At 43.8% G+C, this 13,427-nt stretch overlaps 1 protein-coding gene across 1 annotated transcript in view; it reads left to right on the top strand.

Moving 5' to 3' along the window:
• NSD2 (nuclear receptor binding SET domain protein 2) overlaps positions 1–13,427 on the top strand; it is a 504,567-nt gene that overhangs the window by 257,478 nt on the left and 233,662 nt on the right. The window contains exon 12 of the mRNA XM_069203845.1: positions 13,244–13,367. Within this exon, the coding sequence (XP_069059946.1) occupies positions 13,244–13,367 (124 nt within the window). The remainder of the gene's footprint in view (positions 1–13,243; positions 13,368–13,427) is intronic.

Genomic DNA, 13,427 nt, shown 5'->3' with positions numbered 1-13,427 from the left:
TTTTCCGGCCATATCAACGACGACTTTTCACCCACCGGTATCAGTCGCCACACTGGATGTCTTCGCGCCCCCAGCAGCAGCAACAACAGCAGTATCAAAGGGGTTTCTCTACTCAGCGAAGGTCGACAAGGGGTCGTTCAACACCTCAAACTCAGGCAACTCGACAGGCTCCCACGTCTAAGCCCTGAATCTTTGCTTCCCCCTCCTCCGTTATCCACTCCGGTAGGGGGAAGTATCTCAAATCATCTGGACGAGTGGCTACGCATCACAACAGACGCCTGGGTATTGAATATTGTGAGACATTGTTACGCTCTCAGATTCACCAGTTCTCCACCATCTGTTCCACCCAAAACAGCCAACCGCCATCTCGAAGCTCTACAGTTAGAGGTCAATATCCTATTGCAAAAAAGAGCCATAGAACCCGTTCCCATCAGCCAACAAGGGAAGGGGATTTATTCGAGATATTTCCTTGTACCGAAAAAAGACAAACAAGAGTTTCGTCCCATCTTAGATCTGAGGACAGCAAACAAATGGATTCGCAAAGAAAAATTCAGGATGTTAGCCTTACACCAAATTTATCCACATCTACGCCAGGGCGACTGGCTATGTGCGATAGATCTTTGCGACGCTTACTTTCATATCCCAGTAACCAAGAAACATCGAAAATTCCTAAGGTTCACCGTCGGAAAACGCCATTACCAATTTGCAGTTCTACCTTTCGGCCTAAAATCAGCGCCAAGAACTTTTTCCAAATGCATGGCGGTAGTAGCCGCCCACTTGAGGAAACAGCGAATATTCGTCTACCCCTATCTAGACGATTGGCTCATAAAGGCCTCCAGTTGTCTCGAGACACAGCAACATTTCGAATGGACTCTACAACTGCTGCAAAAACTTGGTCTTCAAGTCAATCTCCTGAAATCTACAGCAACACCTGTTCAGAGGTTGCATTACTTAGGGGCCATTGTAGATACCAGGCTAGGAAAGGTGTTTCCTTCGGAGGAACGACGGTTATCGATTCTCCAGAAGTGCAAACAACTGCAGGAAAGACCTCAAGCCACTGCAAGAATAATAGCTTCTCTACTGGGCTCGATGGCGTCTTGTATCCATCTGGTTCCCAATGCTCGCCTCCATATGAGACCATTGCAGGAAAATCTGGAGGATCAGTGGTGTCAACTGAGGGACGATTGGGAGAACAAAGTCCTTCTTTCTCCTCAAACCCTACAATCCCTCAAGTGGTGGTGTTTACCCAGCAATCTCTTGGTGGGGATTCCGTTCCAACAACGGCCTCCATCTCAAACCACCGTAACAGATGCGTCACTGATCGGATGGGGGGCGCACATGGAACATCTTCGAGTCCAAGGCGAGTGGTCACAGAGCGAGAGTCTCTATCACATCAACCTGCTGGAACTTCGCGCAGTCCACCTTGCGCTCAAAGCCTTCCTTCCCTCTCTGAGAACGGAAACTCTCCTTCTCCAGACAGACAACGTGGCCACTATGTACTACGTGAACAAACAAGGAGGCACCAGGTCCAGAATTTTATCCAGAGAGGCTCAGACAATCTGGCATTGGCTTCTAGCCAGGAACCTGTCACTAGTGGCAACTCACCTGCCCGGCATCCAGAATGTTCAAGCGGATGCCCTCAGTCGGGTAATGGACGAGAACCACGAATGGGTACTACACGACGACGTCGTTCATTCCATTTTCGCACTCTGGGGTACCCCCTCTACAGACCTATTCGCAACCCCAGAAAACAAAAAATGCCAAAACTTCGCCTCCAGATATTACCATCCACGGACACTGGGGAATGCCCTGTGGATAAGCTGGTCAGGAGCATTTCTTTACGCCTTTCCACCGCTTCCCCTGATTCCGGCGGTCCTCCAGAAGCTGTCCAATGTTCAGACCAAAATGATCCTAATTGCTCCGGAGTGGCCACGTCAGTGGTGGTTCCCAGACCTTCTTCACCGGTCACTCAAACCACACATCAGGCTACCATATCGTCCGGACCTTCTCACGAAGTTCAGAGGGCAGATATCTCATCCCAACCCCTCATCGTTGAGTTTGGCAGCATGGCTCCTGAGCTAGTGCAATATGGACACTTGAACCTACCTCAGGACTGTATGGAAATTCTGAAGGAAGCAAAGCGCCCTTCCACACGATCAGCCTATGCAAGCAAGTGGAAGAGATTCTGCATTTGGTGTTTACACAACAACATTGACCCGGTTTCCTGTGGGGAACAATCTATCCTGCCATATTTGTTAAGTTTGGCAAAATCGGGCTTACAACTGTCGTCAATAAAAGTTCACTTGGCGGCGATAACGGCATACAGAAAGAGTCCTTCACAAACTTCCTTTTTTCGGATTCCGATTATTAAGGATTTCCTAGAAGGTTTAAAGAAGGTTTTTCCTCCCATTAGAAAGCCTTCTCCTCCATGGGAACTGAACGTTGTCTTATCACGTCTGATGCTGCCGCCATTCGAGCCGATACATAAGGCATCGCTGCAGCATCTCACATGGAAAGCTGCTTTTCTGGTGGCAATCACTTCAGCGCGTAGGGTCAGCGAAATCCAGGCCCTTTGCGCTCAGGAACCCTACACGGTTTTTCATTCTGCGAAAGTGGTAATGAGAACTCATCCAAAATTTTTACCTAAGGTAGTCTCCGACTTCCATGTGAACCAAACAATTTCATTACCGACTTTCTTTCAGAATCCAGCTACCCCTGCTGAGAGAACTCTGCACTCTCTGGATGTAAAGAGAGTCTTGAAATTTTACCTGGACAGGACAAAAAGCTTTCGAAAATCACAACAGCTTTTTATTAACTATGGCCCAATCAGAACAGGTTTGGGCACATCTAAACAATCGTTATCCAGGTGGATTGTTTCATGTATAATGTTATGTTATCAGTTAGCAAACAAATCCCTTGGCCAAAAGCCCACTCTACCAGAGGGAAAGCAGCTACTGTAGCCTTGATGAGAAATGTCCCTTTGGCAGAAATATGCAAGGCTGCCACTTGGAGGTCGGTCCATACCTTTACTAAGCATTACTGCCTTGATACAGACGCTAGGGCAGATGCTCAGGTTGGGCAGGCTTTGCTCAAGAATTTGTTTGCATGATTCATGTTTTTCTCAGTATTCTTATATCTACTCCACCGCGGTTATGGGGATGGGCTTGCTACTCTATTCAGTGCTTATGACTATACATGGAAATCCCCTACGAGAGAAGGAATGGTTTCTTACCTGTAACTCCAGTTCTCTCGTAGGGGTATTTCCATGATAGTCATAAGCAACCCTCCCTCCTCCCCGGTGGAGTTGACATAGAACATGAATATTATGGAGGTTGGTACTCCAACAAATGTTTTGTTTTTCTTCATGTCAGGTTAATAGCCTCCAAAAAAGAACTGAGGCAACTGCCTTTTGCTGTGCATGATGGGAAACAGGAAGACTTTACTTTCTTAAAGGCACAGCTCTATTTTCATTCTGTATAATGGCAGCCTATGGGCTACACTGCCCTACATTGTTTTATTCTCATGAGAGGTGTAAATAAAATATGAGAATGTATTTATAGAATAAACAGAGGTTTAAACGTGAATTTACACTGCAACTGTTTTTTCTTCTAACAATTTGGTCTGTGTAGTTGTTCACATAGGCTGCACATTGTTATTCTTAAGTGTTTTTCACAGACCTTTTTTGTCAAGGAGCTGATGATTGCACTTAAGAATATACTACACAACAGTGCTCCGGGGTCCCCGCAGGCGCGCGGAACTATTCAGTGCTTATGACTATCATGGAAATACCCCTACGAGAGAACTGGAGTTACAGGTAAGAAACCATTCCATCCCAGGGAAAAGTTAGAGTAAAACGTGGAGAGAAATTGCTGGTTTTTTTAACCTCAATTTTTCATTTTTATTTCACCTGTTATTTTCTGTAGGAAAACCTTGTAGGATCTACATAATGACCCGTTTCTGAATTCAGAATGTAGACTACTTTTCAGAAATGTTTAGCTGTCTGGGATCCAGCATTGGTTTCACACCCATTTCAGTCACTAACTGAAAGGAGGCTGGAAGCACAAAAATATTTAAAGTGGTGTATGTCCCAGTAAAATGCCATAATTGTGATGCAAAATGTGTTTTTCAGATTTAAGTCTTCCTGTTCCTGAAAGCTGGGATGATGGTGATTTTAGCACCGGAAAACTTCTGATTCCATTTTCAGGGGAAAAAAACACAAGCCGCCTGCTGCAGCCCAACCCCCCCCCCCCCCCCCCCCCCCCCCCCCCCTTTTAAACTGAAATGTTCACTGTGTTTAGGCTAATTTCATGGTCTCCTCCAGGGCAACCTTCAAACTTTGGGTACCTCTAGAATCCCTGGGATGTTGGGGGTGGGGGGAGGGGGACAAATTTAGCGCGAGTAGCTTATGGGGACAAAGTTATGAGGACCTAAGCGCAAACTGCCCTCAAATAGCCAAAAAAGGCGTGGCACGGGGGGGGGGGCGGGCTTGGCAGCGAAGGGGTTGATCTTTGAAAATTCATATCTTTAATTGTGTATTTTTATTTTTTGTCGTTTTGGCCTTGTTTTACTCTGATTAACATTGTCTATTTTTCTAAACTGATTTGGAGTACTTTTGTGATGTTTTCACTGTTTCTGTATGTGAGTACAAATACTTTACACACTGTTTCTGAGATCAGCCTGACTGCCTGAGCCAAGCTACCAAGGGGGGGGGGGAGGGGGGGGTAAGCAGGGGTTTTCTTAGCTGGTGATTCCCTTACCCTGACTAGTGAGGGTTCCCACTTGGAGAGGTTAGAAACCACTCCCAACTAGAGACCCCATTTCTTGGTGGCATGATATGCTGCAGCCCTTAAGGACCCCCTTTAGCTCCCATGCCCTAGGTGCCAGGTTACTAGGGACTTACAGTGGTGCTTTAAGTCCTGTGCCAATTGTGAAACAGTTGGACATGTTTTGTTTTAAAGGGAAAGAGCACTGGCACTAAGGTCTGATTAGCAGGCCTCTGTGCACGATCATAGTTGAAAAACTAGCATCTGGTATTTCTAAAGTGGGCAAAAAGCAGATGGGACTTCTGCAAATAAGTCTTGTTTCCTACACCAAATCAACAAAATGACTGTAGATTAGGTCAGGAGTGTGTGGTACATAGAACCTTTGGGCCTGAGCAGTTGTCCTCTGATCAGGCTTCTGCTTCAAGAGAATCCACTGTTGCAGAGAAGGATATTGCACCCAGACCCTATCAATCTGCATCTCTATATGTGTAGATTGAGTGGTGGCATTTCATCTCCTTTGACCTTCCTTCTGAAGTTTTTAATGTAATCCAGGCGTCCGTTCAGGAAATCGTCATATGCTGGGATAAATTTGTGGCACCCGACCGATGAATCTGCACCAAGCCAGGTCAGACTGTTGAATGCACTCGTTTGTTGTTTTTGGCCCACCAACGACTTGCTTTGGGCACTGTTAAAGGTTATTTATCTAATCCTTCGGACTTTCCAAAGTTGCTTAACTAGTGATCCGTGATTATATAACACACTGATTTGTTTTTAACGGTTTGCAGCCTTGTCTCAGACAAAAACCCATTGTGAAGACAGTGAGGCTTGATTTTGGTCATCACTTTACCATGTGTACCACTTTAGAGCCAATGCACAGTTGTCCAAAGTGCCTCCTCACCTTGAGAAAGTTATTTGTCATTGCAATAACATCAGTACAACATGAGTGAGCTTCAGGCCCTTCCGATTCAGCCACCTTATACTGCTTTTTTTTTCCCTGTACGAACTGGTGTTGGATTTGAGCAGCCCTCCGACTGAAGGTGGTGATGCCTTTTCACTTTGGAGAAGCCATTACTTTTTTGACTACCTTCGTATGGCTTAATCAATCGAAAGAGGAAGAGAGGCTACATCGCTGGGACCTGAAGAGAGCACTAAGCTTTTGCATTGATTGTACCATTGAACATCGGGTGGATGTTCAACTCTGTGGGGTCAATGATACAAAGGAGAAGGCGGTGCAGAAATGGACCATCTCCTGATGATTAATTGGCTGTTTTGAGATCTGTTACACACTAGCTACAAAGTACCCTCGGGAAGGCCTGTGGGCTCATTTTACTAGAGTAAAGCTCCTGCTATTTGATACTACTGTGTTAGCTTAGTGTGGCAGATATTAAGACAGGCACTCTGTGAGCATCATTTCACACACTTACAAAGCACAGTTGCCTTGACAGCCAGGTCTGAATGGCAGGGTGTTTTACATGTTCAGTCCTGCAGGACTTTTTGAGCTGATTCATTCCACAGACCTAGCAGCACGGGAGGTACTGCTTTGGTATCCATCAGAAGAGCAAGTTACTTACTTTCGGTAACTTTATATGGTTGATATTCCACCTAACTGCAGGATCTTCAAAGACCTCCCTCTGGTCTGTGGAAACGGTTCTAATAGGTCCTAATTTAGGGTTCTGAAAACGGGTAATTCCAGTATGTTGATTGGCTAGGCGGTCTGAGGGCATGGACAAACTTTTGAAAGAAAATGGTTTGTGCTCATGGGTTGTGCATATGCAGCTCGGTTTGTCACTTCCTAAAATAAGAAGTCACTGTGGAGGTACACCGTGCCATCTATCAACACAGGAGCTCAGCTTTGAAATTCAGGGTCCAGTCTCTTGCGGATTTTCACAAGGTGAGGAAACTGCAGTTAAAGTATCCACCAGAAAAAGCATTATCAAAGGCAAGTAACGTCTTCATTTCCCCCCACATAACTCACCTCTTGACATTTTACTCGTTCCCTCAGGTGTGCTGAAATTAAAAAGCTATGAGGCAGTATAATTCTCATTCCCTGGAATGGACAAAACATTGGTAATTGCCAGATTTACTTCACGTAACCGAGAGTGGGGTTTTGCTTTTATTGGGATAAGTGTGGGAAAGGTGGGTGGTAGGGATTTTGTGGATCCCAGCATATTCCAGGATTATTCCTCAAAATAACTTGAAGAAAATATGTGATTTTTAGCTAAAGTGTAAGAAAATGTTGTGGTGTCCACTCAAGTCACACCATCCTGGACTCTCCTGGGTGTCTGGTTTTCCAAAATATTGGTTTGATAGATTTTCTTTGTTGGCAACCAAGCCCAATCCCACATACCACAGATATCTACATCACCAAAATGGGTCAGTTTTCATAGCAAAAATGTGATGTCTCTATTTGGAAATTGTTCCTGAGAAACACTGCTGTTTTCTAGTTTTGACATTTAAGTTGGAGTTAACCATTAAATGTATTGCCCTTGAAGCAAGGACAGGACATTTCTAGTGATAGGCTTCAGCATTTATTATTTAAATGGAGGGCTAGGTTTGCAAATACCTTTTCCTTTTTTAAGACTGAGTGCTTGAAAGACACTGGTTATTATAAAACAGATGAATTGACTGCTATGATGTGGCCAGCAGGTTTCTGCCAAAATAGCAGTTGAACTTTCTGGCCAGGACAGAGCTGCTGTTCCTTTCTATCTGCTTTACATATGCAGTAATGTGTTAATCTCCAATTATTTCTTAAAGAACTATTGAAAGCATTCAGCTGCCAGGGCTGAAGGTTTTTTTTTTTTTTTTTTTTTTTTTTTTTTTATAAACGTGAGAAAATCAGTGTTCCCTTTTCTGTCTTAAGATTTTTTACCTGTTGCTGTAGAATTTGCTTTAAAAAAAGTGTTCATTGGGGCTGCGTAGCAGGCATCTGCGCAAGATGGCAGTGCTCTGCTGCATCACACCGCACCTGATACAGCCGCCAGTGATCAGCTTGTGTCCTGAGTTGGTGTTGCCCCTTTGGATCTGGGCAGTGAGCGTGGGTTGGCCGGAGTTGATGTTGGAGACTCTCTCCCTGATGGCGACCCTGCCGCATTGTGAAGAGCTCAGTGTTGCTAGCAAGATGGTGAAGCCTGCGTCCATCACCACCCACAGGGCTGTCATAGAAGAACACATTTGCAACACATCAGCCCGTCACCACTAGGTATTTTCTCCCCTGTCAACACCTTCTAGAAATTTGCCTGAAAACTTTAATTGTAATGCGCCTTTTATAACATGCCTTATGTGAGGATATTTTTGGCCCTAAGGATGCCATGCTCACTACTACTTTCCTCATAACTGTGCTCCGCTCCCATACCTAAGGGACCCCTCACCAAACACATGTACACTGTCATTGCAGATTGTTTGTGCTGGTTGAGAGAAAAAGGTCACGTGTACATGGCATCCCTTTCAGGGCGCCATGCCGACAAACCACTGCCTGTGGCATAGGTAAGTCACCTCTCTAGCAGGCTTTACAGCCCTAAGGCAGGGTGCATTATACCATAGGTGAGGGCATGACTGCATGAGCAGTATGCCCCTACAGTGTCTAAGACCCTTCTTAGACATTGTAAGTGCATAGTGGCCATATTGAGTACATGGGCACGGGGAGTTTGTCATTGCGAACTCCACAACTCAATGATGGCTTCACTCAAGGCTGGGAGTTTGGTATCGAATGTCTCCGCACAATAAACGCGCACTGATGCCAGTGTTGGATTTAGTGTAAAATACACCCAGAACGCATCTTAGAGATGCTCCCTGTATTTTACCCAACCCTTTAATGCAGGTCTGACCAGTCTGTGCCAGCCTGCCACGAACAGACAAGTTTCTGACCCCAAGGGGTGAGAGCCTTTGAGCTCTTTGGGGTCAGAAACAAAGCCTGCTCTGGGTGGAGGTGCTTCACACCTCCCCACTGCAGGAAGTGCAACACTTGGCGGTGAGCCTCAAAAGCTCAAGCCTCCTGTTACAGTGCTCCTGGGCACACCAGCCAGTGGAGATGTCTGCCCCCTGGACCAAGCCCCACTTTTGGAGGCAAGTCTGGCCGTAAAGTGAGAAAAGAAAAAAAACCAGGAGGAGTGATCACTTCAGCTGGGACCACCCCAAGGTGTCCAGAGCTGAAGTTATCCCCTCTCCTGCCCCCCCACCCCACCCCACCCCAAAAGAATCCTCTGTCTTGTTTTTGGAAGACCGGGATCAATAGGGTTAGGAATGTGCCCCCTTCTCACAGGGAGTGGGCACAGAAAGGGTGTAGCCACCCTCGTGGACCGTAGCCATTGGCTACTGCCCTCTGACCCCTGAAATGCCCCTGAATCTAGTATTTAGGGGCACCCTTGAACCTTACTCACCAGATTCCTAGCGACCTGAAGAAGCAAGAAGAAAGGACATTTGCTAAGCCGACCCCAGCAGTGAAGATTCCAGATGACAACTGACTTGGCCCCAGACCTACCGGCCTGTCTGCAGCTTCAAAGACCCCTGCTCCAAGAATGCAACTCACCCTGCAGGACTTACGACCTCTACAAACCCCCATAAGACTCAGTGCTCAGCAGAGGACCAGGAACTTCAGGGAGCTGAAGAAATCACCAAAAGTACTCCAGAACCGCCCGACCCTCTCCCCTCTGCACCCCACAGCCAGAGTCCAGGTGGCCCTCTGGTCCAGAGGAGGTCCCCAGGCGATTTCGACCTCTAGTCTATCCAGGGTTGACACCTCCTGGCCAACATAATGCCATTTTCCCTCAAGACCAGTGGGGCTCTCCCCATGAGCTGGAAAGCCACTATTAATTGCAATGCTTGACTAGTCATAATAAGTGTAGATGGATTGTGGTTAGCAGAGTCAGTGATACAGTATTACTGTGTCCTGAGATTCTAGACTTGAAATGTGACAATGATGTGACCTGATGCAGCAAACACCCCCATATAGGGCAATGAATTAATGTCCATGAATAGGGGTGTAATGTGAATTTTGGGGTGATGACCCTTTAGGGCTCAAATATAATGTTTCCAAAGGTATTTCCACCAGCTATATGTATATTTGAAAATTACTGTTTTGGTATTTAGTAATATGTATGCATAATGAATGTACTTTTCTAAAGAAGAAAACACAGACTGGACAATTATTTGAGTGTTGTTGAGTACCAGCAAATTGTGATTAATAAACCCACATCACCTCCCTTGATTAGGGTTTATGCTGCTCTGTATAGCTATTGTGAGAGTCAAGCGCTGCAATGAAGTGTTTGGTTCCCATTGGAGGGTGAATGTGGGCCTATTACTTGTGCAGGCCACACAACTAATGGCCCATTTCCTCACAAGAATGAACTAAAAATGACTAAAAAAAATTAAGGATTTGTTGACAGCATGGTCCCCCTAAGCATATTTTTATAGTGAGACAGACTAGAAAACCTAAAGATTATGGTGACTCTCACTGGTCACTTACCTGGCAAGCTTGCTTCCTATTAACCTCTCCTGGAATTTTCTCTCAACAATTGAAAAAATTACTTCTGACTTCCTCTGGTGCAAGAAGAAAGCCAGAATATTTTTTTAAAAGGTAGGGATTAACTTCAGAGGGGCTGCAACCTTCCGAACTAGTTAAACTAATAATCTGCGTTCCTGGCTGTGCAGGTCACACAGTGATTTGAAGTTGATCCTTTCAAGATACCTGCTTAGCTTATCGAATGACATATCAGCCACCCTTTTCCTTTAGCTGCAAATTTAACTGTGTCCCATCACTCATTTTTACACAATTAAAGCCCTACTAACAGTGGACAGAGCGCTCTTTCAACACAAATCCTACTCCATCTCACTATGGAATAAGAAACTTGTTAGCTCAGTTCAGACCAGTCATGGGAGAGATTGCAAAGATAGCTCCCTTTTGGCAGATCTCGTTGCAGATTCCAAGCCTATAACCTTTGCTGCTGTTCTAGAGAAACATGCCCTCTCTAACATAGATGTCTAAGATTTTTGAGAAATCGGAGTAAAGGTTTCCAAACTAGGACCACTTGTAAAAAAAAATCACTTGTTCACTCCCACCAAATTCATACATTCTTGGGTCCGTGTATTTTCCAAGATTTATAAATTATTGGGTAGCACCGCTACCCAACCTCACCCTGCCTTGCAGATTAAGTGGTCGACCCGACCTATTTGTCTGATAAATGTAAATAACCCATCCCAGTTGAGGCTGGGTCTAAGATTTGTCCCCACTTGCCCAAAACAAACATCCCTTACCTATTACAATGTTTTTTTGCATCCCATTTCCTCTACTGGTCCCCTTTTAGAATCTTTAAACTAAAACAAGTGGTTTCTGGCACTTAGTGGTCATGCTCATTTGCACCAACAACTCAATATATGTTTTTCACGTGAATGTGTTTGACTTCTTGTTGGGAAGATATTACTTCCCAGTTGCACCTACCTCAGACGTACGTACACTGCCCAGTGGAAGTGCAACAGCAGCCCGATTACCTCAAAACACATTTAGAGAGCATTAGATACTTTCATACACAGTATGCAATAGATTTTACCGTCCCTTCAAGGTTTGATATCTCAATCTCTACGTGTTTAGTGGTAGGTGTGTGATTCTCCTTAGCAGTTGATATGGCTCCCTACTTTTCTCTTTTCTCCTTTTCCTCCTCGCTCATCTCTCCGTTACTCCTTCCTCATTTTGTTTAAAAAAGCAGGTTTAGCAGCTATGTTATGTTAACCCCAGTCGAAAACAATTCTACACTTACACCATCTCAACCTTCATAATGATTTCATTGATTGTATTGTTACAGTGTTGTAATATTTTGTAAGCAGCCAACAGTACCATGCAAAAGCATTTTGTATGTTCTCTTGTTGATCTCTAAAACCTCAATCAAATCTTTAGAACCGCAAAAAATAATAGTATTCATTGTCAAAGTTGTATCTCTTTGCTAACTTAAGTTCTAATGGGAACTGTTTCCCATGCAGCTTATTTTTCATGAATTTGCCCCATTGTCTTTTCCCTCCTTACACACTGCTAATGTCCATTTCCCCCGCATTGTGACTGTTTAAGTTTTAGGTCTCCATTCTGTAGCTGTGATGTCTGTTTCCCTTATATCCAATATTGCCAAAGGTATGGCACTTTTTCTTCTCTTGAATTAATCTTTTTCAGGCAGTGCTGTCCACCATTCCTCTTTAACTTTACTTTCAGTATAGGCTGTTGAGTACTGTGGTATGGACACCAGTGGATGCTCATAAAGGTGCATACTCTGGGGTACTCTTGTGCCTAGTTTGCCCAAGTTGTTTTCCTTAACTGTGGAAGAGATGTTACGCTGCCTTCACCTATAACTAAGATACCCCTATAGTCTCGGTTTTTAAATCTTTTTATGATTTCTTAAAACTTTAGTCTGGAGGAAATGTGGATTGAAGACTGCCATTATTAGCAGTTGATTATCATGTGACTAGGCAAGTTCCTAATGAAAATGATTCAGGCATTTTTGTTTTATTTTACAGCATAAAATACTGTGTATTTTAGGTTGTTGGCCTTTTCCTTAACTTTTTTAAAGTAAGAAGTTAAGTTCTCTCTGTATATTTCCCAATTAATCTATTCCACTCGGTGCAGAATTTCTCAGTAATCTTTTACACTCTTTATCAGCGTTTGCATGGTGTTTCTGTGGAGACCTTAAAATAAAAATGTAAGACCCTTCACGTGCCAGAACTTAAAATGAGCAATATAGTATTCAGAAGGAGTCTGTTACTAAAACATTTTGTTGGTATTTTGATGAATATACCGGGCTTAAACATTGGAATTAATTTTAATCACCAGGCTTATCCCTCAGTCTTTACGATTAAAGAGACAATTAACACACATCATTCGTATCATCCAACAGTTTTATATTAGAGGTATATTCTGTCATTAAATTAATAAATATATATATATTTAAGTTTAAAAGATAAATAGAAAAGACACTCCAGTAAGTAAATATAATTGTATGGTTATGATAAAGTTTTAGGATTAGCACAGTGTAAACAATATTGTGTTACCATATCAAAGGACAATTCTGATTCAGGTAAGTTGGCTGGGCTTTTTTAAGGTGAGCAATATCTTATTCGAGTACATCAAGGGAAAAACTGCTTGTGCAGCTGTTTCACAGTCACAGTTCATTGTGTACCATTCAATATATGTCCATGATCACACCAATATTAAATTTGCACCCACAATAGGTGTCCAGGCTGTACAAAGGGTGGCTGAGGTGCATGTAGTGAGGAGGGATATTATGTACAGCAAGTGCAGAGGCATGGTTGCTCCCTCAAAACCTACTAAAAATGTAGGGGGCTCCAACTCTATCTCAGTAAAGGCAACAACCACCTCCATCCATTGATTCTGTTCAGTGCATTTGACATACAAATTAAATAAAATGTGTTCTCAATTTGTGCTGCATGGAACCTGTGAAGTGAATGACATCCATTTTTAACTATTTTGTACTTTTGTTTCCAAGGTGTGTGAAGAATCTGGTGATGTTCTCGTGTGTGAAGGGCAGTGCTGTGGAGCTTTTCATTTGAAATGTCTCGGGCTTGTAGAAAAGCCAGAAGGAAAATTCATATGCAGTGAATGTACATCAGGCAAGTTTTTTTTTATATAACACACATCCAGTTTTCTTAGCAAAATGATGGCAACCTAGC

This window comes from Pleurodeles waltl, chromosome 1_2 (genome assembly GCF_031143425.1).
Source record: "Pleurodeles waltl isolate 20211129_DDA chromosome 1_2, aPleWal1.hap1.20221129, whole genome shotgun sequence".
NCBI lineage: Eukaryota > Metazoa > Chordata > Amphibia > Caudata > Salamandridae > Pleurodeles > Pleurodeles waltl.
The sequence above is the reverse complement of the archived record's forward strand: the minus strand, read 5'-3'. Positions and strand labels throughout refer to the sequence as shown.